Source organism: Aulonocara sp. 'chitande type north' Nkhata Bay, linkage group LG1 (assembly GCF_057382095.1).
Source record: "Aulonocara sp. 'chitande type north' Nkhata Bay isolate Kocher_YH1m ecotype deep benthic linkage group LG1, A_spYH_male_GT1.1, whole genome shotgun sequence".
NCBI lineage: Eukaryota > Metazoa > Chordata > Actinopteri > Cichliformes > Cichlidae > Aulonocara > Aulonocara sp. 'chitande type north' Nkhata Bay.
In genome coordinates, this window is record NC_141344.1 from 30,334,115 (window position 1) to 30,362,034 (window position 27,920).

The 27,920-nt window shown below is 39.8% G+C and overlaps 1 protein-coding gene across 2 annotated transcripts; it reads left to right on the forward strand.

Annotated features, from left to right (window-relative positions):
- Positions 1-161: 161 nt before the first annotated feature.
- On the forward strand, positions 162-27,774 carry chrna7a (cholinergic receptor, nicotinic, alpha 7a (neuronal)). Of its 2 annotated transcripts, none has more exons than XM_086292929.1 (10): positions 162-369; positions 2,876-3,015; positions 3,441-3,485; positions 7,782-7,891; positions 11,009-11,088; positions 19,164-19,331; positions 19,441-19,635; positions 24,604-24,690; positions 25,088-25,197; positions 26,636-27,774. In XM_086292929.1, exons 1-10 carry the CDS (start codon positions 162-164, stop codon positions 27,176-27,178), a joined length of 1,686 nt encoding a protein of 561 aa, XP_086149055.1. In that variant the 3' UTR covers positions 27,179-27,774. The 2 variants fall into 2 exon arrangements, with proteins under 2 accessions (XP_086149055.1, XP_086149064.1); XM_086292938.1 differs by lacking the exon at positions 162-369 and adding an exon at positions 2,247-2,335.
- Positions 27,775-27,920: the final 146 nt, after the last annotated feature.

The window sequence follows — 27,920 nt, forward strand, 5'->3', positions numbered from 1 at the left end:
GCGCAAAAAAACAGAAAGGGGACACGGAGATCCAGTCAACAGTGTTGAAAGTCAAAAATGTTCACTTGTAAAAACGACAGAGTACCACAAAATATGTTAAAGGTAAGGATAAAAAATTCTACTGTGGGCAGAAAGTTTTGATCCTTCAGCTTAAATCATTAATGGGCTGCCAAACAGCGGCTCTTCATTGGGAGGAGGAGTTATTTATTGGCAGAATTCCCTCTCATCTCACACTCACACCGCCCCACAGTGTTATCGCTCCCGTTCCTGCATCCAGAAGAGTCTTTCTGTTTTCACTCCTCACGCGTTTCAACATGGACTTAGTAAATTTTCTGCTTTCTATTGCAGTCACCGCCTGCACAGTGAAAGGTATGTCTGCATGCATTTCATTTGGCTAATTAACTCTATCGCGCGCCATGCATGTTAAAAATAACAATTATTGTTTAAATGATTAGGAGTAATAGAATTTTTGTGTGTGTGTTATTGAACGAGACGTGTTAATGTGCGTTCAACCTTGCTAGCTGAGATTGCAGACCTGTTGTGCCAAACACTGAGTTTCAGACACTTTTGGTCTAGATGCCTTAGCAATCATATGAAAGTGTTGTGTATGTGTGTGTGTGCGTGTGCGTGTGTGTGTGCGTGCGTGTGTGTGCAAATGATTCGGTGTGACTGTAGTTATAGTCATCATTATTAGTATTTGATATTAAGTGTGTTTTTCATGGGTTCAGAAGCTATGACGTAATATTACTATACTAAAGTAAGGTCCGATATGCAGCTTGCAGAGAACAAACATGTTATAATGTCTTATACTACATGTTACGTGTGGCTGATTTGTCTGTCAGCTCTGAACTTTCTTTTGCTGTTGAACTGTGTGGTTTCTCGTGATGTAACTAGAAAAAATATTATGCAAAATGAATAAAAAGAGCTGCAAGATCACGGCATTTCTAATATTGTGGTTTATGAGTGATAAAGAGATTGGGGCAAACAGTGACTGGACAGATGCTTCTATGTTTAAAAAAACAAAACAGAATAACAGTCTTTTTTCTTTCACAAGATATTGCCATCCTGGCTCTGGTCCTTCTAATAAGCAAACCGTGCAAAATCTTCAATGCTTTATGTTTTATTTTAATTGAATACTGCTTCTCATCGGTTTTACTCAAATCTGATCTGAGTCTGAATATTTTAATTGAGGCAATTCATTTAATAATAATCACTGACTGGGGCTCTTTGGTCTGCACTTTACAGGCAGGGGTTAATGAAGGTTTCTTTGAGAGCGAAGCAAGTGTTGTTGGTGTGTGTGCATACGGTGCATGCACATATAAATGTCAGGGCATGTGTGGAGTACTTATAGGCCCTGTCCAGCCCTTTGATATTACTAAGGCTGATAAATTTGATTAAGAGGTTGAGAGACTTTCCTTCTCCCTTTTATGGCTCCAAGCTCATTTCTCGTGGACCCACTGTGGTTTTTCGGACAGCATGGTACTGGGGTGTATAACAGTATGTGGACAATACAACACATTAATGTCACCTTGCATTGAAATTTGATTACGGTGAGATCAGGAGTGGGGGGATATCCACTTGGGATATGGACAAAGACAAGCTTTCAGCTAACCTTTTTTTTAATGAAAGAAGTGGATGCAACAGAGAACAGAGGAATAGGGATATGCAGATAGACAGTATGCTCTGTGCCAATCCATCAGGATAATGTGCTTCTCATAGGAGGTTTAGGAAAACTGGGCCATTAGTGAAGTGAAGAAATGCTGCCAAAAACGCTCCATAACTCAGGAGAGGAACTAAGAGTGTGTTAAAATGAGGGACGGGTCTGATTTGAGATTGGGAGATGAATCATGTCCAAATATGGCATTTGAAAGATTGCCATGTCTGGGCTGCATTTGTTTCACCACCCCAGGTAATGTTGATAACTCCAACACCAACTTTAGATGCATTAAATCAATTGCAAAATTATTCTAAAGTGCGAGATTTACAACTTGAATGAAGCAGGAGGTGGATCAGCACCACGCAGTGAGACTGACCCAGAACAGAAGTGGAGTAGTAGTGAGTGGCTGCAAAAGGGGAAGATGTAAAAGGCTGCAGGAGAGTGGAGAGGCTGAGTTAAATTCAATTAGCTGTCTCAGTCTCATCCACAAATATATGTAAACTTCACTTCAAATAAATTGTTTTATTGATCATTTGAGCCACGGCAGCATTGCGTATCTAAGGGCAGTGGTTGTGTGTCAGTCTTGTCACACCAGTCCAGACTAGAAGATGTCAACAGCTGTTGGATGGATTGTCCCGTAGATCAGTGCAGACGTTCTTCTTCTTCTTGCATGTGAAGGTACAGTGTAGCAGTGTTACTTGGTGGGGCTCTTTCTCATTACAGTTGTGTGCGCGTGTGTGTAGGGTGGAGGCAACTCAGTGTGTAAAGTAGAAAAGAAAGCTACAGACAGGCTGTAGGTCATGTTTTTATTTATTTACTTCTTTTTTGTCAGCCACATTAGAGTTTATAATGTTTAATAAATGAACATGACTTTTGTGCATTTCACATTGCACGGGATCCTTATTTCAGTTTGCACAATACGCAAAGAAGTGTGTACTTGATGTTTGATATAAATTAGCGTCGCTGTCTGAACTTCAGCATATTAGAAATATCACTGTTTTTACTCAGGTTTTAGTAACATCTAAAAAAATAACTGTTCACACTTCATATTCTACGATGTAAAATACTGCATAGTGAATTGTTTTGCAATATGGCTGCTGGAAGTTAAGGAATGATTTGATGTGACTAACAATGTCTTTCTTGCTTATAATTATAATTTATTTTACTTATTAATTGTTCGTTGGAGTCCTGGTTACCTGTTTCTCTTTTTTTCTGTAGTTTCTCATCAAGGGCCAAACCAGCGCAGACTGTACAGTGACCTGATGAATGGATACAACCCACTAGTGAGACCAGTCCAGAATGACTCTCAGAGTCTCATTGTTTCCTTCGGCCTCACCCTCATGCAAATAATGGATGTGGTGCGTAAATGATTGCCCATTAAACACAGCTGTTTATACATACTACATAGTAGTCTACTACATATACTGTACATGCCAGTAAAGTGATAAGTCATGCATGGTTATGTAAGCAATTTTCATATATTTAAAGATGACAGACCTGATCCCCATCATTGAAGCCACTATTCCAAAAACAGCAAGCTCCCAAGTTTAGTGCATACTGATGCAGCAGTTTTGATTTTGCCACAGTCTACAAACATTGTTTTCTCTAGTGTGAGTGAGGCATTATAAAAGGTTTAAAAACTGACGCCTCTGTGGATCTGTACATTTCTAGTAGTGTGATTTCCCATTTATGAAGCATACACTTCATTTAAAAAAAATCAAAAAGAAAAAAGTAAAATAAATGTACTTAATTACAAACATGAATAATTCTGTTTTTCTAACAGGATGAGAAGAACCAGGTTTTAACAACCAACATTTGGCTACAGCTGGTAAGTATAATTTATGTAAAGTCACAGAAAAGCTGAGTTGCGAAGCTTTACGGCCGCACTTACACACATCATGCATTTTAATCATAGAGCCATCTGTTTTATATAAATCCTCTCAGTTAACTCTAAGACCATTTTCACCCTAAGTGTTACATTGTACCTTTACTTTTGGCATTTAATCTGGTATTTAGTTTATGCAAACATGTACCACAAAGAGATTTATCATATTGTGAGCATGTGATGAAATGAATTGTGTAACTCACGCATAGTGCTACCCAGACTTTCTATTCGTCTTCCTCATGGGCAGTACAGCACTTTGTCCTTCATGCAGTGAGATGAAGTGTATTAACGCAGATGCTTTATTACAGCTTGTCCATACAGTGACAATAGATCCCTGTTGCTGCATCGTCAGCAGCTCTACTAAGGCTGAACCAAGGCTGTTTGGTCTGTTTTAAATCATTCTGGGGCATCGCAGCGGGAGTTTTGTTCACTCTCTCTCCTTCTGCTCCCTGCAAAATTCATTTTAGCTCTTCGGCACATGATCGCGCCGACAGCATCCACAGTGTACTTTGTTTTAGCATCAATCCAGCATCTGTTGGATTATTTTACTTGCGTAGGTTTTGAGAAAAGTAAAAGGGGAAAAAAGGAAAATGCCATAAAGATGCATACAAGATGTATACATTGCTACATATACGACTTTGAAATACTGAGAAGGATTCTTTAAGATTACATGTTGAAACATTAAATGTGATCGACCTATCTAGTGCCCTCCATCAGTGCCACTGGGTAATTGTACTATAAATCTTACAATGCCCAACAAACTGGATGACCTCTTCGATACACAAGTATTTTGATTATTAAGCACGATTATGCCCTCATACTCTTGTGCAGTGCTGTGTTTCATGTAATACCAGCTGTCTTAAGACACAGGGCTGCATTTAAGCCTGCAGGCAGAAGTTGGCATGAGACATGGACAAATTTGCATAGTCGTTTACACATACTAATAAAGCACAAAACGGAGAGTAGAGTTACGTCTGGTCATTTTAAGGCCAGTTATTTTTCAAATGAAATAATAGATCAGCAAGTTTTGTAGATGTTAAATGAATGAAAGACTTGTTGTAAAGATTAAAAAGTAGGTGGAAAGTTTCTTGTTAAACAGTGATGCAAATTAAAGAGGGTTCCCTGGCTGTGGAAATGCCATTTTCCAAAATCACCATGTGAGATGCACAGGCAATTATATCCTTCCTCAGTTTGTTTTCCTTTGCCTTTATCATTAACTGACCTTTATGGTTCATTATACTGGGAACTTGAACATGGCACTTTGAGTTAATTAAAAGTGAATTATAGATTGGATTAGAAAACTCCTTATGAAAGCCATGTAATCAAGAGAAGTGTCTTTACAGTATGTGTTCATACATATCACCACGGCTGTGGACCTGGAGTTGGAGTTTTGTATTCAGTGAAATATTCACCTTTCTATTCATATTTATATTTTAAAAGAAATTCTGGAGCTTCATTTTAAACATTATGTGTAATCAGTACCTTCATTTATCCTCAGGGATAGATGCCATTCACAGTGTGTTTTTTTTTTTTGCCTGTCCCGTTTGGCTCTTTTGCATCAGAATTATTGTCTAAAGGCAAAGAAAGATGCCCAACGGATTTACTTTACCAAATTGACCATCCCAGCCTTCCCATAATGGTCCATTTGATTCACCTTTTATTGTTTATTTTATTTTCACTTGCTGAATACGGGACAGACTTGACTGGAGGAAAGAAGGGGAGAAAGAAAGAAGGACGGAGAAACCGCTGAGAAGAGGGACGGGGGAGAAGGGCAAAAAACAAAAACCAACAGAACGGGCAGAGAAAAAAAAGAAAAAAAATGCATATATCAATCACCTGGGTCACCTGTTGAGAAAGAAAAAAGAAAACAAGCAGAAGAGAACAAGAGTAATAGAATAAACAACATCACAATGATATATGGGAATATGACAGTAAATACTAAATATTAAACATTATTGTGCAGCACATAAGATCAACAGAACACAGTGTGCTTTGAGGTAGGAGCCAAAAAGGGTGTAGTTTGTGGGTGTGATCACCCGTGTGTACACCTGTGAGCATGGACGCGCTTGTTTTTTTAAAAGGTTCCTTCATGTGATGATCTGCTAGAGGGTGTGGGGGGGCCACAGCCCCGTCCTCCAGGGCATGAAGCAGGTATGGAGGAGATCAAAACTCCAGACATCCAGAGGCCCCCAGAACACAAGAGACCAAGGAAGACCAACAGAGGGGCAGCCGCGCCACTGTCCCGGAAAGAGCTGAGGAGAGTCCCAGATGAGGGCTCACTCAGCAGCCGCGGAGCAGAAGCCAGGGGGGGTTGCAGTGATGTGCCCGTGAGCTCCGCCGGCAGCCAGCTGTGCCAGAGTGACCGAGCCCCAGGCCAAGAGGCCGGGGGCACCCCACCTCCGAAGTGGTCCGAGCGAGCCCCAGGCTCCAGGCCCCGATAAGCGGCCGCCAAGGAGTGAGCCGGTGTGTACCTGGACGCCCATCCCCAGACACAAAGAACCACCAACGCACCGACACCTGAGGGAGTCCGCCACTGGCAGGGGAAGTGGTGGTGGGTGGAGATAGGCCTCCAAACCTTGGAGGGCCTGAGATGTCCCCAGAGAGGTGGCGCCTGACACCCAACCTGACATATAGACACAGACATACAGGCACACACATATACAAACATCCATTCCCACCCTCATGCTCTCATATGCACTTACTCCACACTTCACAGTGTGTTTTAAGAAAATAATCTGTAATACAAAAGTCATTCTTGTGCCTTATATTGTTTTGTCCCGTTACATTTGAACCCAGGGCTGTGTAACCCACAGTTTGGCTTTAGATTATCAGATTTTTCAGAAACATCTGGAATTCATACTACTTAAACTATATGCTGCCATTAAAGGAAAGGATATTCCAAAATTCAGGCGCATTTTTCTAGTGCAAAATATGTTTTATCTGAAAAGGGAATGAACATTAATTAATTTGACCGCTTAGTTCCACTTAGTTAGGGTCAGATTTAGTACAGACTCGGTTTTGTTTTGCAGTTCCTGCTGTTCCTGCAGTTCCAGGCAGACAATCAAATAAACTAAAGATGTAAAACCACGTGTGCACAGATAAGAGCCAGATGCATATGAATGATAAAGCAAAGGCATAAACTTCTAACATTACTATGCACGCCGCTTCACTTGTTCCACATGTTTTCATGTTACAGCCTTTTTCCAAAATGGATCAGATTCATTTTTCACCTCACAATTCTACACACCATACCTCATAATGACAAGTGGAAGAAAGCTTAAAATTCTCACAAATTTATTAAAAAATCTATAAAAAAAAAATGGTCTAAATTTCTTAAAAAACTAAAAATATATTATAAAAATGCTAAATGCTTGTTGAAGCACCTTTGAAAAAAATTAACATGAAATAAATGAAAGCCATCATATTCACAAGATGAAAAATATTGACAATTTTCAGTTAGAAATGGAGTAAAAGGAATCAAATGCTTATTAATTACTAAGCTATTTAGCTCATCATATTTATCCATTTTAATTATACATTCTGATATTTACATATATACTGTCTATAAATGAATAGACACTGTATCTCCTACAGTGTGTAAACCAAGTATCCACTAAGTACCAAAGTTTAGTTTAAATGTTTAACAGCCTGCCTCACCCATATACAGCATCACCTTCTGCATAATCCTGGAGTCTTTCAGCCTCTGTAGTCACATATAATAGACATTGCAGTAAAGACCAACACAACTGTAAACTCATATTTTTAGCCTGGCCAAGGCACCATCACCATCACCATAACCACGTTAAATCTCAGGCCAGGTCTGATATCACAGAAAGCAGGTATTAAGAGCCCTTTAAACAGTACTTGTGCTTATTATAACTGAAATATAATAATCTTCTGACATTTTGGGTTGAAATGTCTCAACAGCTACAAGCTGGAACTGTAATCATCCTCTGAGTTTTCCAATTATGTCGACATTTCAAATGCGCTTAGCAGCATTTTTTCTGAACAGAAAACCTTCCAGACAGAAATCAAGTCTCATTCTTGTTCCATGTCACTCTGTGATGTTGTCACATACATTTATTTTGGCTTTTATAGTAACTGTCACTGCTACGAGGAAACCGTGTTAAATCCCCGAGCCTCTAAAAAGGCTTAATAAGCCCATAGGCCTTTAAATGTATTAAAAATAAGTAAGTGGAATGTGAAAGTCAAGGTGTCAAATGTGTTTGCATTTTGCAGTACTGGACTGACTATTACCTCCAGTGGAATCCATTGGATTATCCAGGTGTGTCCAATGTGAGATTTCCTGACCATCTCATTTGGAAACCAGACATTCTGCTGTATAACAGGTAGGCACTGATCTGCTGGGTTGTAAACTGTAGTTGTACATGGTGTTAGATTTGTGCCTGATTTAGACCTCTGCAGCAAATCTACATCATAACTTACAACATAGAGGGAAGCTACTTTTAACCCGTACGCTTCCATGAAATTCAGTCTCTACAGACTCCATCGACCTGAAGAGTAGTTACATTTCTCTGGATGTGCACGTCAGGTTAGTGGAAGATTACCGTGTATGGTTAAAAGGGGTTTCTGGTTACAATATAGATTCCCCAAGAAGCCTAAGTAAGTATTAGTGTGCATGCATTTTCTTCTACATAACGCACAGGGATCTCAGAGGGATGTGATGCATTTTTAGATTTTGGTGCTCCAGAGGTTAAACAAGGTTGTTTGCAGTCACGCTGTCTGTGATACACTAAAGACCAAATATTGTAAACAATATCTTGTGGTTTAAAAATGGCGAATAAAGAAAACTGTTGTGCCTCATCCTCTACTATATTCGTTTTGAAGGATGTGATGTACAGGAGATACAAAATCCAATGAATACTGTATAATCTTTAGCATATCTTTGGTATGAACAAAATGTTAATATAGTTACCTGTAAAATTTTGTAATTATTGGATGTTCTGTGAGTAAACTTGAAATTTAAACTTGTTACTAAATTAAACATAAATAGCTAGTAATATTTTTAACACCTCCTATTTTTATGGTATTAAGTGTCACGGTGTGGTGTTTGTGTAGAAAAGGATCCAAAATGCAGGCAAAGGTTATGATGCGAGTGAGCGTTTATTTAAGTGACCAAAGTGGCAAAACAGGGAATGAGGAACGAAAAGCTACCAAAACCTACACTGGGAAAACTAAAGACAACCCTGAAAACATGACAAGAGATGCAGAGTGATGAACAAAACACCATCAAATGCAGACGAGCAGGCAGACAAACACTATACAAAGTAATCAGGAAATGACTCACAGCAGGGACGCACAGCTGAACCTAATTGACATGACGAGACAGGGAGACATAAGTTGAACACAATGAAGTCACACATGGATCTACAAAGTAAAACAGGAAGTTCCCAGACTGTTTAACAGAATACAAAATCAGAGTGAACTAGAAAATAATAACAATAAACTCAAACGCTGGGTCACTGACCCAGGACCATGACATTAAGTACAAGTATATTTAATTATAGCCTCCAACTTTATATATGTTGTTGTCTCCCAAATTACAGTTCGAACATTGCTGTATTTGGCAGGCTGTCATCTGTTTTTTGACCTAAACGTTCACTATGTGTGTGTATGCTGTTAAAAATGTAACCCTGGCGCCATCAGATTTCCAGCTGCAGAGTGAGATGGCTACAACTGATTGGGCGCAACCAGCACAAATATCCCATCAAACATTTAGACATTTTATTAAACAAGGACACATAAGAATGTAAAATGAGCGTATACTACTGACTGTTTTATTTACTATGACATAGCTCCCAAAGAGAGTGGGAGTGCCTGAATAGAATAACTGTATTCAAGTGGCAACATGTGAAAAGATACTGTGTTCAGGCTTCTGCTCATGAGCTCTGGAAAGCATCAGACCCCGTGCTGCCACAGGCATTATTATGACTGTCTTGCTGAGACAGACAAGCAGAGAATTTAAAGATACATGCAGCTCGGTCATTGTCCTTTTCTGTTTTTTGTTTTTGTAATTGTAACTCTGTATACCAACACAGTTGATTTTAAATCGAATGATACGCGATTGAATTGAGGAAAACAGAGTGTCTCATTAACTGTTTAGGAGTTATAGCTTTTTAAATGAATGGCCATTTTCAGAAACTCAAAATTAATTGGGCAAACTGACATCATTTTAAATTCAGGATGGTTTTAAATACCTGGATGAAAATCCTCTACAGTCATTAAAGTCCAGAACACATAGACATCAGCACTTGATATTTCCTTCCCTTGACAGGCTCTGCCTGATTTTTACTGCAGCCACCGGCTGTTGTGGGTCTGTCTGATGTCAGTGTTGTCTTAAGTAACTGAAAGGCATGCTGTGCTGGGTTGAGATCAGGTGATGGGCTTTGCTATTAAACTATATCCCTTTTCTTTGCAATGAGAAACTCAGCTTAAATACATCTGTTATAAAAATGCAGTCCAATGCCATTTTTGAAGTTTTCGCTGTCACAGTCATTCTGAGGTCAAAAACAAAATAAAGGCTAACTAAAATACACACAAATATATTTTTTAGTTAGTTAGTTAGTTAGTTAGTTAGTATTTGTGTGTATTTTGGCTTTATCCACTGTAACATATATTCTTATGTGCAATACACATTTTACTGTGCAATATACATCTTAATAACGTGTGATATTTTTCCGTGCCACAGTCATTTAGTGTAAGTGCAATACAGAAACTACTGTTTTATACTTGAAATTATTTGACATATTCTTTCTTTCTTATCTTTATTTTTTCCCCTCTGGCTCTAAGCTCTGCACAAGATTTCCTGAGTACCCACACCCAGTGTATGTGTACAAATGGCAAATAAAAGATTTTAACTTTATCTTCTTATCTTATTGGTAGGTTGGTTACACGGCTGGGATATTACACTTCAAGGATAGGGGAGCTGTGCACTTTAAGTAAAAAGCTAGAAAAGCACTTTGCAATAAATCATTTAGACAAATTAATAAAATTGTATAGAAATGGTAGGAAGAGCATTTCATTATATGTCCCAAATGAAATAAAGCTATAGCGATCACCATTAATCAATCTCTAGAACATCTGAACAAAATACATTAAAGGTACCTTACTCCCCTGGCAGCTAATAAGAGAGAGAGAGCATTGTACTTCATATGAATGTCATTTTCTTTATTCAACTTTAGCTCAACCGTGCCCCAGCCTTTGGGAATTTATTTAGGTGGAGTGCATTGTGGGTAGCAGGGTAACAACTAAATACTCATCTCCTGGGAAGGTTTGCATGAGATGTGACTCCTTGTTTGTTGTGTATCTGCAGAAATAATGACTTAGAGAATTATTTATATATTCCTACCACAACTGCCCCTTCTCGCTTGGTAACTTCCACTGAAATAATACTGGTGGCAAATAACTCAACATTAAATGCTGGAATTGTTCCATGTTGTCTACAGTGCGGACGAAAGGTTCGATGCTACGTTCCGTACCAACATTTTGGTCAACTCCTCGGGCACCTGTTCCTACCTACCTCCAGGTAAAAGCCATATCTTAGTCACTGACACATATTGACTGGGGAAAAAGACATTTTTACCTTCGCAGCAACACTTCCATCCATCCATCCATCTTCATCCGCTTTATCCGAGACCGGGTCGCGGGGGCAGCAGCCTAAGCAAAGAGGCCCAGACCTCCCTCTCCCCAGCCACCTCCTCCAGCATATCTGGGGGAACACCAAGGCGTTCCCAGGCCAGCCGAGAGATATAATCTCTCCAGCGTGTCCTGGGTCTGCCCCGGGGCCTCCTCCCGGTGGGACATGCCTGGAACACCTCACCCAGGAGGCGCCCAGGGGGCATCCTTGTCAGATGCCCGAACCACCTCAGCTGGCTCCTTTCGATGTGGAGCAGCAACACTTACTGTATGAAATATGAAAACAAAAACGATAACAAATGATATGTGGAAACAACCCACAGAGGTGGCCTGTCCTGTCAGGAGCAGACATTAGCTGGGTACATTTAAAATAAATACATGGCTCCTGAATCTTCTGACCCATTCATCTGTATGTTAAAGCATTAATTGTTACACCTTACTCTAGATCCAGTCCAAGTGTTTTACCTCTGTCCCGGCTCATGTGTGGGTAATGCTTTCTATACAGCAGTAGAGTAAGCACAAAGTGGTCCATAGGCTCTACATATCATCCAAAAAAACAAAAAAACATTTCCCTGTGCGAGTCTTCAGTGAAGTGTGTATTAGAATGATGCATCATGTTACATAAGCCTCCTGTGGGTGCAGTTTAAACATAAATGCAACACACATAATGTGTTGTATACAGGGAGTGCAGAATTATTAGGCAAGTTGTATTTCTGAGGAATAATTTTATTATTGAACAACAACCATGTTCTCAATGAACCCAAAAAACTCATTAATATCAAAGCTGAATGTTTTTGGAAGTAGTTTTTAGTTTGTTTTTAGTTTTAGCTATTTTAGGGGGATATCTGTGTGTGCAGGTGACTATTACTGTGCATAATTATTAGACAACTTAACAAAAAACAAATATATACCCATTTCAATTATTTATTTTTACCAGTGAAACCAATATAACATCTCCACATTCACAAATATACATTTCTGACATTCAAAAACAAAACAAAAACAAATCAGCGACCAATATAGCCACCTTTCTTTGCAAGGACACTCAAAAGCCTGCCATCCATGGATTCTGTCAGTGTTTTGATCTGTTCACCATCAACATTGCGTGCAGCAGCAACCACAGCCTTCCAGACACTGTTCAGAGAGGTGTACTGTTTTCCCTCCTTGTAAATCTCACATTTGATGATGGACCACAGGTTCTCAATGGGGTTCAGATCAGGTGAACAAGGAGGCCATGTCATTAGTTTTTCTTCTTTTATACCCTTTCTTGCCAGCCACGCTGTGGAGTACTTGGACGCGTGTGATGGAGCATTGTCCTGCATGAAAATCATGTTTTTCTTGAAGGATGCAGACTTCTTCCTGTACCACTGCTTGAAGAAGGTGTCTTCCAGAAACTGGCAGTAGGACTGGGAGTTGAGCTTGACTCCATCCTCAACCCGAAAAGGCCCCACAAGCTCATCTTTGATAATACCAGCCCAAACCAGTACTTCACCTCCACCTTGCTGGCGTCTGAGTTGGACTGGAGCTCTCTGCCCTTTACCAATCCAGCCACGGGCCCATCAAGACTCACTCTCATTTCATCAGTCCATAAAACCTTAGAAAAATCAGTCTTGAGATATTTCTTGGCCCAGTCTTGACGTTTCAGCTTGTGTGTCTTGTTCAGTGGTGGTCGTCTTTCAGCCTTTCTTACCTTGGCCATGTCTCTGAGTATTGCACACCTTGTGCTTTTGGGCACTCCAGTGATGTTGCAGCTCTGAAATATGGCCAAACTGGTGGCAAGTGGCATCTTGGCAGCTGCACGCTTGACTTTTCTCAGTTCATGGGCAGTTATTTTGCGCCTTGGTTTTTCCACACGCTTCTTGCGACCCTGTTGACTATTTTGAATGAAACGCTTGATTGTTCAATGATCACGCTTCAGAAGCTTTGCAATTTTGAGACTGCTGCATCCCTCTGCAAGATATCTCACTATTTTTGACTTTTCTGAGCCTGTCAAGTCCTTCTTTTGACCCATTTTGCCAAAGGAAAGGACGTTGCCTAATAATTATGCACACCTGATATAGGGTGTTGATGTCATTAGACCACACCCCTTCTCATTACAGAGATGCACATCACCTAATATGCTTAATTGGTAGTAGGCTTTCGAGCCTATACAGCTTGGAGTAAGACAACATGCATGAAGAGGATGATGTGGACAAAATACTCATTTGCCTAATAATTCTGCACTCCCTGTATAAACACAGGTAGTAAGAATGATGTCCTAATAAAACCTTTTGTCAAACACAGTTACAGAACAGAACAGGCCAATGTTTAGAGGCTGCAGATAACCACTCGATCACATTTCAAGACTTGAAGAGTCTTTTGTGACTAAAAACCTACATGTAATGGCAAAAATTAACTGACATTTTATATGATGCTAAAAAAGAAAATACCCGTGCTATATTTGTTGTTTGTGTGACTAAAATCCAAACCTTTGAAAATGTTTCATTATTCTTTAATTATCAAAATACATCTGCTTTACACTCGTCCTCAGAGGACAGCGACTCGCTGCCATTAATGTGCATCTACACCCCCATGAGTATTACTGTAGAGGTACTCGTCACTTCTCTCTGTAGCGACAAGTACCCGACTTTAATAATTCAGAGCAGTGAACAAATGTGGGTCTGGTGTGGCTTTGCAAATATATGAAATTTTAACCCTGGAGGGCTTTTGGAATACTTGTACATAATAATTATGATAGTATATCATTATTTGACATAAAGAACAAGAAGTCTCATTATTTTTTCATATTGGCTTTGTAATGAACTCAAATTATTTTTGCAGTATTCACAATAAAATCTGAGAGAGTGGATGACTGTCTTTGATTCATAAATTACTTTAAGTTGAATTATTTTCTACAAAAAGAGGTTTTAGTTGGTTATGAACTGAAACAAACCTGTTATTATTATTATTATTATTATTATTATACCGAGCAGATTCTTACCATTGTGCAGTAACATGACAAACTATGACTTGGGGATAGCAGATGCTAATGAGCTCTCATAAGCTGCAGCTTTGAATTGATTTCCTGAACTTAATGCCCCACAGATGTATTTTAATATGTTAGGTTTTTAGCTTCTTCTTCTTCTTCTTTTTTTTTTTTTTGTCTTTTCTATGACGTGTTACATGAGAAGATTAGTATTGCTAAGTATGAAATATGAGCCAGGAGCTCTCGACTTAGGCTAGCATAAAAATGTGGTTTTTCATTTAGCAAGTCTGGTCACATGTTTAACTGTGTTATTACTCTTTTCATCTCATTCTTGCAAAGAAAGTGTCATCTTCTAATGTTTTTCTTAGAGCAGAATGACTTTTTTTTTTCCAAATCCACCTGGTTCTGAGACACCATTCACATTTTGATGCTATATATTAGGCATGTTAAACTCAATTTACATTGCAGGTCACATACTAATCTTATGTGGCCCAGACATCCTGTCAATGTACAGAAATGTAACTACATATTTATACCAACTTAAAGACAGTCCTCCCCAGATTCCACCAACATGTCTCCTGCCACACCAGAGGAGACAAGACTTTAGACCATGTGTATTCCAACCTGGCTGGAGCCTACAAAGCCACACCCCTCCCCCACATTGGACAATCGGACCATCTCTCCCTGTTCCTCACACCTCGGTATTCACCACTCATCCAACGTGTGAAACCTGCTGTGAGGACAATTAAAGTGTGGCCAGAGGGGACAGACGCAGTGCTCCAGGACAGATTTAAAAACACAGACTGGAATATGTTCACCCACACAGACCTGGACCAGTACGCCTCATCTGTACTGGATTACATCTCCAAAACCACAGACAGTGTCACCACCCAGAAACGGATCACCATGTACCCCAACCAGAAGCCTTGGATGAACCGGGATGTTCGTCTCCTCCTGAAGGCCCGCAACACTGCCTTTAGGTCAGGAGATGCACACGCCTACAGTACAGCCAGGGCTAATCTAAAGAAGGGCATCAAAAAAGCCAAACAGCATTACAAAAAGAAGGTAGAAGAACACTTCTCCAACTCCAACCCCCGACGCATGTGGCAAGGACTCCAGACCATCACAGACTACAGGACCACCAAACCCTCCCCCGCATCCTCTGATGTCTCCTTCCTCAACGAGCTCAACAACTTTTATGCTCGTTTTGAATCAGAATCAGAATCAGAATCAGAATGGGTTTATTGCCAGATGTTGAGGTTTACAACATTAGGAAATTGCTGCGGTGCTTCAGTGCAAACAATAAGAATTAAAGTGCTATGTAGAAAGAGATATACATGAGATATATACATGAGAATAAGAATTATGAGTGCTACGTAGAAAGATATATACATGAGCGAGGGAACCCCACAACCACAACCAAAGCAGACATGACGCCAGACCACCAACCTATGACTCTCTCCCCCACCGATGTAGGAGCGGTGCTGAGCAGGATCAATGTCCACAAGGCTGCAGGCCCTGATGGCATCCCCGGGCGTGTTCTCAGAGCGTGTTCTGGGGAGCTTGCAGGAGTGCTCACAGACATATTCAATCTGTCCTTGGCCCACGCTGTGGTACCGGCCTGCTTCAAATCCACCTCCATCGTCCCGATACCCAAAAACTCCAACCCATCTTGCCTCAATGATTACCGCCCAGTAGCACTCACCCCCATCATCACTAAGTGCTTAGAGCGACTGGTCCTAGCACACTTCAAATCCTGTCTCCCCCCCACCCTGGACCCCCACCAATTCGCATACCGCCGGAACAGGAGCACAGAGGATGCAGTCTCCATCGCAATGCACTCTGTCCTCTCACACCTGGACAACAACAACACCTATGCCAGAATGCTGTTTATAGACTTCAGTTCAGCATTCAATACAATCCACCCCTCACAACTCATCAGGAAACTGACAGACCTGGGTATCAGTTCCCTCATCTGCAAATGGTTACTGGACTTCCTGACCAACCGCCCCCAACATGTCCGGCTGGATAACCGCTGCTCATCTACCATCACAATGAACACCGGTGTACCACAAGGCTGTGTGATGAGCCCTTTCCTCTACTCCCTCTTCACCCACGACTGCAGACCTGCTGATGGTTCCAACACCATCATTAAGTTTGCAGATGACACCACGGTGATTGGCCTCATCAGTGACAACGATGAGGCCGCCTACAGGGAGGAGGTGGATCGTCTGGCTGAGTGGTGCGACAGAAACAACCTGCTGCTTAACACCGAGAAGACCAAGGAGCTCATCGTGGACTACAGGAGGAATGCTGACCCACATCCACCCATCCACATTAAGGGGACGGCTGTGGAGCGTGTGAGCAGCTTCAAGTTCCTGGGAGTCCACATCTCCGAGGATCTCACCTGGACGACCAACTGCTCCAAGCTGGTCAAGAAGGCTCACCAGCGCCTCTTCTTCTTGAGGACTCTGAGGAAGAACCACCTGTCCTCAGACATCCTGGTGAACTTCTATCGCTGCACCATCGAGAGCATCCTGACCAACTGTATAACAGTCTGGTACGGGAACTGCTCTGCCTCGGACCGGAAGGCGTTGCAGAGGGTCGTGAAAACTGCCCAGCGCATCGCCGGAGCACCACTTCCTGCCATAAAAGACATCTACAGGAAGCGGTGTCTGAAAAGGGCTGGGAAAATCCTCAAAGACCCCAGTCACCCATCACATGGACTCTTCACCCTCCTGCCCTCTGGGAGGCGCCACAGGAGCCTCTGGACTAAGACCACCAGGTACCGGAACAGCTTCTTCCCCACAGCTGTCAGACTCCTGAACTCTGCCTCCTGACATCTGACCCACGTTAAACTCATGGACTGAACATACACACACCCACAATGGACAACTGTACCCTCAAACACAATAATAACATGGACTGAACCACCACTCACAACCACTAGCACTTTATATAGCCTCTGTAGAAACTATCCACACCCTCACTTATCTTAACTGCACTACTGTATAGCTCTGTGTAAATAATCATTCTGTACATTCGATAATCTTTAATCCTACAACTGTTTACAACTTGCATAGTTCCCATTTCTGTATAGCTGTATATCCCAGATTCTGTAAAGTTATTTATTTCATTTCATATTCTGTATAGTTTTTCATATTTATATCCTGTTCATATCCTGTACATAGCTTGTACTCACTACAGCCTGTACATACTTATAGTTATAGAATATTCACAACATACTTCATACCGTGTACATTATAACATACCATAATAGACCCATTTCTGTAATATACTCACATATCTATATTATTGCTAATATATATTGTAATATATCTATATCACTAAAGCACTTCTGGATGGATGCAAACTGCATTTCGTTGCCCTGTACCTGTGCATGTGCAATGACAATAAAGTTGAATTCTAATTCTAATTCTAATTCTAATTCTAATTCAATGAGATATCTTAACATAAGAAAAAAAAATGCAATTTCACCAGTTTGTCTCAGTTTTTCTACACGATAAAGACATGCTGCTGTTGTAAAAGAAAGAAATGTCTCATTTAATTGCTCTGGTGTAGTATGAATGTCCATGAGGGAGGTCTTTATCCGTAGGAAAAGCTGTCGAACTTGTGAAAATGCAGTTTAAAAGTTGAAATTTACGTCCTCTTTCACATTTTCCAAAGCCATACTGTGGGACGGATTGGAGTTTTTGCTGGGCTGATTCTTGCCCACGGGCCTTATGTTTTTATATATATAAATCTCTCTCTAAAACCATCAGTGCATATGCACACACACGCCTACCAATCATAAAGTTAAAACCGACTGCTTAAATATTGCAAAGGTTATCGCTGACCCATCATAGGGTAAGTAAGAAAGTAAAGTTTCTTTATATAGCACTGTACAACCATTTACACACAATAAATATCAAAAGAGAACCACAAATAAAGATAAAAACCTAAATAACAAAAGTATGACAAGGTGTCCCTCTGTACCCACGAGTGGAGGTCAGCCCCTATGCCCATCAGGGGAAGAAGTCACCAAAAAGTCACAAGCTACAAGCTTTCGTTGCTTTCTTTAGACAAAGGAAAATATGATGTGAAGTGACACAGTGTAACTGGCTAAAAAAAATGGCTAAAAATAATAGTGTAATTATTTACATCACCTGTGGTTTCAATGACATGGCTGATCACTCTACATATGCAGTATAAGCATGGATTCAAGGGAGCACACTGAAACAGAGTGCCTTCCTGTCATAGCTGGTGATTACTGCTCTCCCTGCCAAGCTCTTCCCCTTTTTCCTTACCCAGCAAAAGTGCTGGCTGGCTTTCCCTTAGCATCTTTAATCAATACAGCTTGATCACTAGATTTATTCTGGATTGATTACTTCTGTCTCAAGAAAATTGCCTCTCAACTTTTCTCCAAATGATTCCTCATTGGATGCCTTATTGGTACCAAATAATCATTTCATGCTTGAGTTGAACACAACTGCATTATGTGGATAAAACTGTATGCAGATTGGACAAATCATTTGAATTTCCAGACATTTGTCTTTGTGACTGAGGTTCATTACAGTAAATCGGACTCATTCTTCAGTATTGTCTATATTCATTTCATATTCACGTTTGCCACCTTAATGCCGCTAGCAGAGGCATTGTTTACTGCCAGTGTCTTCTATATTTCTTAAATATGGATGAAAATAGTTTGGTGGCTGCCTGTCCTGAAGAATCACCCTCCACTTTCATCGCATTGTCATATTGGATTTTGTACTCTTTCTCAGATGGATGGCACTTTGACTTCACATCTCCTCAGAGTAAAACTCTTTGCTGCCTCTCTTTTTCATTTTTCATTTTCTCTCTGCTTCCTATATACCAGAGTAATCGAGTGTGCTCTCTAACTAAGCTTGGAATATTCATGTGTCCGTTTCTATCTACAGGTGAAGTACAATATGTATGAAAGCAAGTCTTTCGGCATCTTTCAGTGTTTCTCACCACAACAGGGATTTTCAAGAGCACCTGCCACATCGATGTGCGTTGGTTCCCGTTTGATGTCCAAAGATGTGACCTGAAGTTTGGTTCCTGGACATACGGGGGTTGGTCTCTGGACTTAAAGGTGATGGATGCAGATATCAGCAATTACATTGCCAACGGAGAGTGGGATCTTGTTGGTAAGTAAGGTTGTCAGTAAAATCATTGAAAATATTTTGCTCTAATCTTTCTCTCCAACTTTCTGTAACCCGTCGGACCACAGTAAATGTGTGCCTTGTTTTGAATCAGAGGTTCCAGGACAAAGGAATGAGCATTTCTACGGCTGTTGTGAGGAACCGTACCCTGACGTCACCTTCACCGTGGTGATGCGCAGACGGACGCTCTACTATGGCCTCAATCTTCTCATCCCATGCGTCCTGATCTCTACTCTGGCCCTGCTTGTCTTCCTCCTGCCTGCTGACTCTGGAGAGAAAATCTCCCTGGGTAAAACCAGCTTCATTCAAAAAAAAAAAAAAAGTTCAGTTTGACAGCAATTTTTTGTAACACCAGTTTGTAAGAACTGTAATCTCAAGACTTCAATTGCAAAGTTAAGAACCTGCATTATAGATGGAAACCCATCAAAAGTTAGCAAGCAATGGATGGCCATGATACGTTAATGGGAGTCCACATATTAAGAAACTAGCAGGTACGTGGCAACCAGAGGTCATAAAAATTGAATTACATCCAGCTACTTCAGGCAACACCAGGCAAAATAAATTTCTGATAGTAGAAAAAGGTGTGTCCCATCTTTTCTCAACCCTCAGATGAGTGATTTAAGCAACTACCACAGTTACCTACATTACAGGGTTACCTAGGTAACCGGAGCCTGGAATGTCCACTAGCAACAAACCACAAGCGACAAAGACTATGTGAAAGTCCCTTTACTGTGCTCACATTACTGAAACCACCATGCATTTTTGGTTATATTGTTGGATACCTGACACACAGTCAGATCCATTTCCTTGTGCTTTTCACCCCTCAGCCTGAAAAGCTATTTGGGTATTTTGTCAATGCAATAACTCAGGAATGAGGGTATGTGAGATTTTCAAATTGATACAAATGGTACATCTACTAAAAATCTCAGATGAGTTTGAATCTCATTGAATCTTATACCTTCACCTCAAGATAGAAGGTCAAGTTGTTGTTTTTTAAAATCTTTTGAACACAGGAACTCAGAAAGATGTCAACTAGGATTTTCAAATTTATACCAAAGGTGCATTTGCTAGGAGGCCGAAGGATAGCACTGGTGGCAGAATTTTAGAGCAACCACAGAAAAACAACATATTAACTAAGTGGACAGTTTACAGCGAAGACATTTCTTGACTTCTTACCACTGTTTTCTCAGCTGCTATATGTGCTAAAGACAATCGTGAGGTTAGTATTAAATAATAAAGTTGGGGAAACAATGTGATGCCATTATTTTAAAATTACTCCAAAACTCTTTGTCTGCAATATGTTCTTTAAGTAGCAAGTTAATGCATATCACCTCAGTATCACAACCATACTGATAAGTCTGTTAACCAATATTGAAAGCTTTAATCGCACTCTGTGAACACATAGCTAGCGCCAAATGTGGTTCTACTTTTTTTAGACACAATCTACCTAAAGATGTGGCTCTGAATTAAAAATGCAGATAGTTTAGAAACCAGGAACTTCCAAGTTGCACATTTCAGAATGTCACTAATTGCAGTAGTGCTTTTGCAATTAGTGAAAAGATAAAATATTTTCTCCGCCACGCTGAGAAAATTAAAACTTTAAGTTTCTGAGCTACCAAGCAAAGTTACTATGAGTTGAAGACATAACCTTAATTGTAATAGAGTCGAATACAATAATAACCCAGAGCATCAATTCACATTGAGAACAATAAACCCTGTATATGTTTAAACTCACTGTATCAGCATTGTCATTGTGAGCTTGCCAATGTTGTTATTCCACTCAAATTACAACTCTAGCAAAGCTACTGATATAGACTCCTTTTTAATATGAATTGATTTGGGATATCACTCTCAGTTGGAATGCATTTTGTTAGTGCAGAAATCCTTGTGCCAATCAAGCCATACGCTACATTATTTTTAAGCTGTCGTATCACCGAACACTAAACTAAAATTCCATTAGCTTCATTTTTTTTTTCAAGATGAAATCGAGATCCATTCTCTTCTGATGAGCTCATCTGGGCAGCTAATTTTGCTGTGGTGCAATATTCCAGATTTATATCCTGCGTGACTCTAAAGCAGCCGTCTGTAATATGCGTTTGTTGCCAGAACCATAAGACGTTATCAATTTAAATTGGGGTTTCAGAGGCATGTCTGCACCTCTGCTACTTAGAGTGTACCTTTCAGACATTGTTTCACCTTTGATACTTCAATTGCCGTGGCATCTTTTTCAGTTAGACTTTAGAGTTTAGGTGTTCTGTTTAGGTCCTGAGTGACCCCAGTATTGTTTCTGCACATCCACCAACCTATTTCTGAACACTGACTTTTCTCGATGATGTGTTCCATCCTCAGGTTACAACGGTAATTCTGTTAAAACATTTTCAATTTTGTTCTTTTGCAAGTCCTTCCAAGAAGCTTCAATGTCACAATTATTGTAAAAAAAATCAAATGTTCCTAAACCCCCATGCTACAGAAAGTTTGATCATTTTGTAAACGACCTTATGCTAACGTGACTGTGATCTTTGTGATAACTATGATATGAAAAATGAAGCAAAATGGCCAAGAATTAATGAGATCATAACCAGGTTACATCATTTGCAGCCCAAGTAGTTTTGACACGCAGTCAAACCTTCTTTCATTATTCTTTAATTTTTCTCCATCTTAGACAACTTCAAAACCACTGCTTACCCATATTCTCTTGGGTAATCAGTGGTTTTATGAAAACCAATGGCTTTCCAGCAATCCTATTGCTCCGTGGCTTTATGAAGTGACCTAATTATAACCACAGATTGACGAACAGAATTGTCAGAAGACCTTTGAAAACCTTTAATCTTATCGCAGTTGTCAGAGTTGCCTGAGTGTTTCATTCATTCATTATAAATGCTTTATATAGACAGTATCTGAGGTGTGTGTACTGCATGTTTCAGTAGAGGCTATTAATTTATGTAGTTTCTGCCTTTTTCAAATGATTAGAGTCCTGTGTTGCAGCTGGATTCCTTCATTAACCAAATGATGCCTAATGTGTGGGCTCACTGTGTGCATTTTCATCTGTATGTTGCTTTTTATGTTTTCAAAGCTTATAGAGGAAAGAGAAATGAGGATTGGGTGTGTGAAGATATAAGTTTCTATGATAGTATGAAAAAATTTATATCACTTCAATGTCTCATAGCTTCTTCTCAATCTATGTGTGTGCTGACTATGTCATAAAAACCACTGTAAATGAAATCAGTATATCTAGTTACCCAACTCAACGTCAGCATTTTTAAGAATGGCGAACACAGAGTGAGAAATGTGTTTTAATGCCAGCATTTATTACCTGGTTTAATTTCAGTTAAATTGAGCTGCCATAAGAAGTGTGATTTGTGATATTATAAATGGATCAACAGGAACATTATAGTGCATTTAATGGTAAGATGAAAATTTAAAGAAAAACAACAAAATAGCCAAATAAAATGAAACTAGTTATTTTTTGAATGTTTGAATAGCTAACTGTTTGATATTATGCTATTTAAACTACAGTATGACATTTTTAAGAAAGATTATTGTGTATGTAGTTATGCAAAGAAGAGAGCACAACCCACGATTCATTGCATGACCCAGTTTGGGCTGCTGAACTGATGGCCTCACATCACTGTGCTTGACTCTAGAATACTTGTACATAGAGGAATATATGGTCGATAGTGTGCCCAGGTCCTGTGGCTGCAAAAAACACAGTGCTTGACAGTTGAAATGAGGTGTTTGCGTCAATATGCTGTGTTTGTTTTTCACCGTAGATGGCACTATGGTCAGTTTCCACTTTGGTGTCATCTGTTTAAAGGACATTGTTCCAGAAGTCTTGTAGTTTGTTCAGAAACTTTGAAACCTGAAGCTGTGCTGCCATATAGAAAGAAGAGACTTTCTCCTAGTTATCCTTCCAAGCCACCTATACTTGTTCATTCTTTTCCTATTTGTCATATTTAACACAGTAACTGAGGCTTGTAGTGTGTGTGATGTAGCTCTTGGTTTTTTGCAGTTTCTCTGAGTACTGCATGGTCTGACCCTGGGATGAGTTTGCTGGGCTGTCCACACATAAGTTTGTGTTAAATGGACTGGTTCTTATACAGCGCTTTTTTAGCCTACCTGAACACAACTTTATACAACTTGGCTCATTCACCCGTTCATACAGTTTTCCACGTAAGTGCTTTCTATCTAACATTCACACATATTTCTACGTTGACAGATGCATCAGAGAGCAGCTTGGGGTCAGTATCTCGTCCAAGGGTGCAGGCTGGAAAAACCACTAACCTTCCAATTAGTAGATGACACGCTCTACCTGCTAAACCACAGCCACACCAAACACACCTGAGATACCTAAAACACCTGAAGGCTCCAGACCAGCAAACTACCAAAACCTCTGTTTTATAGATGAGCTCACACTTGTTAACAATAGATTAATCAAGTACATTAACGGCATCTGGCTGCTACTTATTTGATCCTCATTCCTGTGTCACTGGCCTGGTCTTTTTCCCTATCTAAGAAATTCAAAAAATAACTTTTGAAGATGTTGAAGAACATTAATACTCTCCTCAGTCCTTCTCAGATTTAAATATTCTTCCCTGATCCAAAGAAAGGACTAAAGTAGCAGTTATGACAAACTCAAGCCGCTTTTAAAGTGTTTTTCAGAGGTATCAAACGCACATGGGCATGCATGGGGGAAGTTGTGAAGTTAGTCATTAGAGCCAGTGGTGAAGTGAAAATTTGTCTCCCCATAGCTAAAGATACGTGTTGCTCTTGCTTTTACCTTTTCAGGTCATCTTGTGACACAGTGAGGTTTGATCACTCCCGAATTTTGATTTACAGAGATTATATGTTTCAATTTTTCACATTTGACTACTGTGAATTAACCAGTTGCTGTGGAGTAGAATAAACTTTAAAACAAAGCAGAATTAGCAGACTAAAAGAGTATAAGGTGGCACAAATTCATGGAATAAATTGAATGGCTTTGTGCGAAATAGGAACAAAATGTGAATAATAGAATAAATCTGGGTACAAAGCAACTGCAAACACCTGAAAACGATAAAACAGTCATTTTAATGTTTAATACGTCTGCAACAGTATTTATTGCTATAATATTAGAGGGTCTTTGTGTCTGTTTGTGACATAACATCCAGCTTATGGTGATTTGTAGCTGATTGAAAGATCAAAAACATACGTGTGTGAATACTTTTGTTGAACTACGTTTTGTTGTCAGCTGATAACTGAGATTTGGTTTCCTCCCCAGGTATTACGGTCCTGCTCTCTCTGACTGTCTTTATGCTGCTAGTTGCAGAGATTATGCCTGCCACCTCAGACTCTGTGCCTTTAATAGGTAAGCCAGGCCAAAGTTAAAAGCAGTTCCTATGGATGTCAACTACTATCAGAGAGAAGCAAAGGGTGAAATTTTCTGTAGTCATTTTTCATCAGGGATTTCCTTATATCACAGTGTAGCCAAATTCAAGCAGCTACCCAGTATTTAGATTTCATTTTGGTTTAGGGATCTGAGTCAGTCTGTTTGAATCAGTGGAATGAAAGCACTTCTTCAGGCACATAAGTGAGCAGTAATGCTCAAGGGATGAAGACATATTTGCTGTCCTTAATGATCGGCCCGGCCTTTCTTCTTGTATGCATAACCTTGATGTTATCATCTAGTTTTCTCATTGTTTTTTACTACACAGTACTTCTTTCTGATCCATTCTGATTGCCGCCTGCATTTCTTTTTTATGCAGCCGAATATTTTGCCACTACAATGGTCATTGTCGGTCTCTCAGTGATTGCTACAGTTCTGGTCCTGCAATATCATCACCACGACCCTGATGGAGGCAAGATGCCAAAATGGGTGAGTGTTTTCTCAAACAGTAATAACTTTTTCGTGAATTTTACTGGCATTATTATTTATGTCGTTTCATTATAGACACACGCAAAAATATGGAATACATTAAAAACAAACTGTTGACAAACCTAAATAAAATGCACATTTTTAAGTAATGAATTGAAAAACAAATGCTAGATATAGCAAATATGACACTGATTAAACATATATATGCGAATTCATAAGGGCTAAAACTATATCAAATATAATATATGTAACAAATATAACATAAGTGTATGTAGTGTAAGTAATGTATGTAATTTGAAAGATATTTCAGAAACCTGGGAAAGAGGAACAGAATAATCTCTAACAGTTCAAAATTAAGGTTACTAAGAAACAGATTAGTAACATAATTGGATACAAATTCACAGTAATCATCTATAAAGGCCATGCTAGTGCTGAACAATATATAAATTCCACATATGCTGCCATCCAGATGACTTTATTCAGCAATCTACAATAACCTGCTTGCACTCAGGATTTGTCACATGGTGAAAATATTGCATTATCTGCACTATGAAATGAAAAATGTGAAAAATAAAGCCCAGAGGAGTTCAGCTGGAATCTTATATGAAGCAAGAATAGGAAAACATTTAGCTCTCAAAACTGCACTAATGGGCTCCTCAGTTCTCAAGCGCTTCAAAGAACAGGTGATGCAACACGGTGGTAAACAGTGAATCCACATTTAAAAACTTGTTGCTTGTATGGGCAGAGTTTTCAAAAGAAACTACAATTTTTCATTTTTAACATTTGATAAGTTATCTTTGTACTATTGTCAAAATACATATAGGGTTTAGATGATTTCCAAATTGTTGCATCATCCTGTTTTATTTACATTTCATTCAGTTTCCCAATTTATTTGGAGCAACTGGTAATAACCTAATGAAAAGGTATGGAGCCAAAGAATGCAACAACATTAGTGGAGTGAACACCTGCATGTTTTATATACTCACAGTTCATTAGATATGTACGTTTTGAAGATGAAAAGGGGGTCCAACCCAGTACTAGCAATGTGTGGCTAATAAAGTGGCCAGTGAGTGTGTACTCAGTCCACTTTTTACTGTGATTTGTCAATTTGGGAAAAGTTAATATGACAAAGCGCTATTTGTATAGCGCTTTACTAGTCCCTAAGGACCCCAAAGCGCTTTACACAACAAGTAATCCACCCATTCACACACTGGTGATGGCAGCTACATTGTAGCCACAGCTGCCCTGGGGCGCACTGACAGAGGTGAGGCTGCCGGACACTGGCGCCACCGGGCCATCGAGCATCTCTGTAAATATTACTGTGTCTAACCCATACAAATGAGACTGATATTCTGCACTCATTCTTATTTCTTCAATGGCAGATTTAAAGTGAATTGCAGCCTTAATCCACTCTTTCATTCACCGTTTTATCTCAAAGACCCGTGTGATCCTCCTGCATTGGTGTGCCTGGTTCCTGCGTATGAGGCGTCCGGGTGAGGAGCGAGTGCGTTCAGCCTGTCACAACAAGCCTCGACGGAGCAGCCTGACCAGCATAGACCTCAACATGAGCACCTCAGCCTCCCAATGCACCAATGGCAACATGCTCTATGTCGGCGTGCGTGGCCTGGAGAGCATTCACTGCTCCACTGCTGCCACCTCGTCTGACTCCGGGGTCCTCTGCGGACGCCTGGTTGGACGGGCAGGCGAGGACGAGATGCTCATCCCAGCAGGTCAGGTCACCCCAGTTGGAAGCCTAGAATTAGAGATGGCCAAGATCCTGGATGAGGTGCGCTACATCGCGAAAAGGTTCCGCGACCAAGACGAGGGTGAGTCTGTGTGCAACGAGTGGAAATTCGCCGCCTCCGTTATCGACAGGCTTTGTCTCATGGCTTTCTCACTCTTCACTATCCTCTGCACTATTGGTATCCTCATGTCAGCACCCAACTTTGTAGAGGCAATTTCCAAAGACTTTTTCACTTAGTTGTTCCCAGGAAATAAATGATTCATCAAATATAAAAGCCTACACCAATCACTGTTCTCACAAAGTAACCATTTTCAAACACACGGGGTAGTCATTTGGATACACTTACCCATACTTAATCCAAAGTTAAATGTAGAATGTATGTGATACATAAACAGCTGAATATATGCATCACATTACATTATTGAAAACTAGCTTTTCTCTTTTCTATCACACAGCCTGGCTTCACACCCTGTACTGTATGATTCTCTAAACTGCATAGTATTGCTTCAATGATACAATTTGCTAACCTGGCAAGAATGCTGTTATTAGTTATGCTGTGTTACCTGTGTATTACTGTGCATTATAATGTTTCTGTAATGTGTAATGTGGTCCATATACATAACGGCTACTGTACCTTCTATTCAAATGTATTTCATGTAGCACATTTCTATATCATACATTACATTGTATTACAATCATAAGTAGAACCAAAAGCTTTGATTTAAATGTCTTCTTACTTGGTTTTACTTACTGTTTATATTTGTATGATTTGATCACTAAGAATTTCTCATAGTTCAAAATGTTGTATGTTTCATTTTTTATCAGTTACTTTCAATGGGTTGATTCTTGTCCACTTTGAAGATTCATAAATAAATTCATTCAATTCAAAAACAATCCCTTGTCAATGACAGATGCTCACATGGGACAACGGGAATAATGTCCTTTTTTACACTTTTTCAGTGTTTTTTTAAAAACCAAA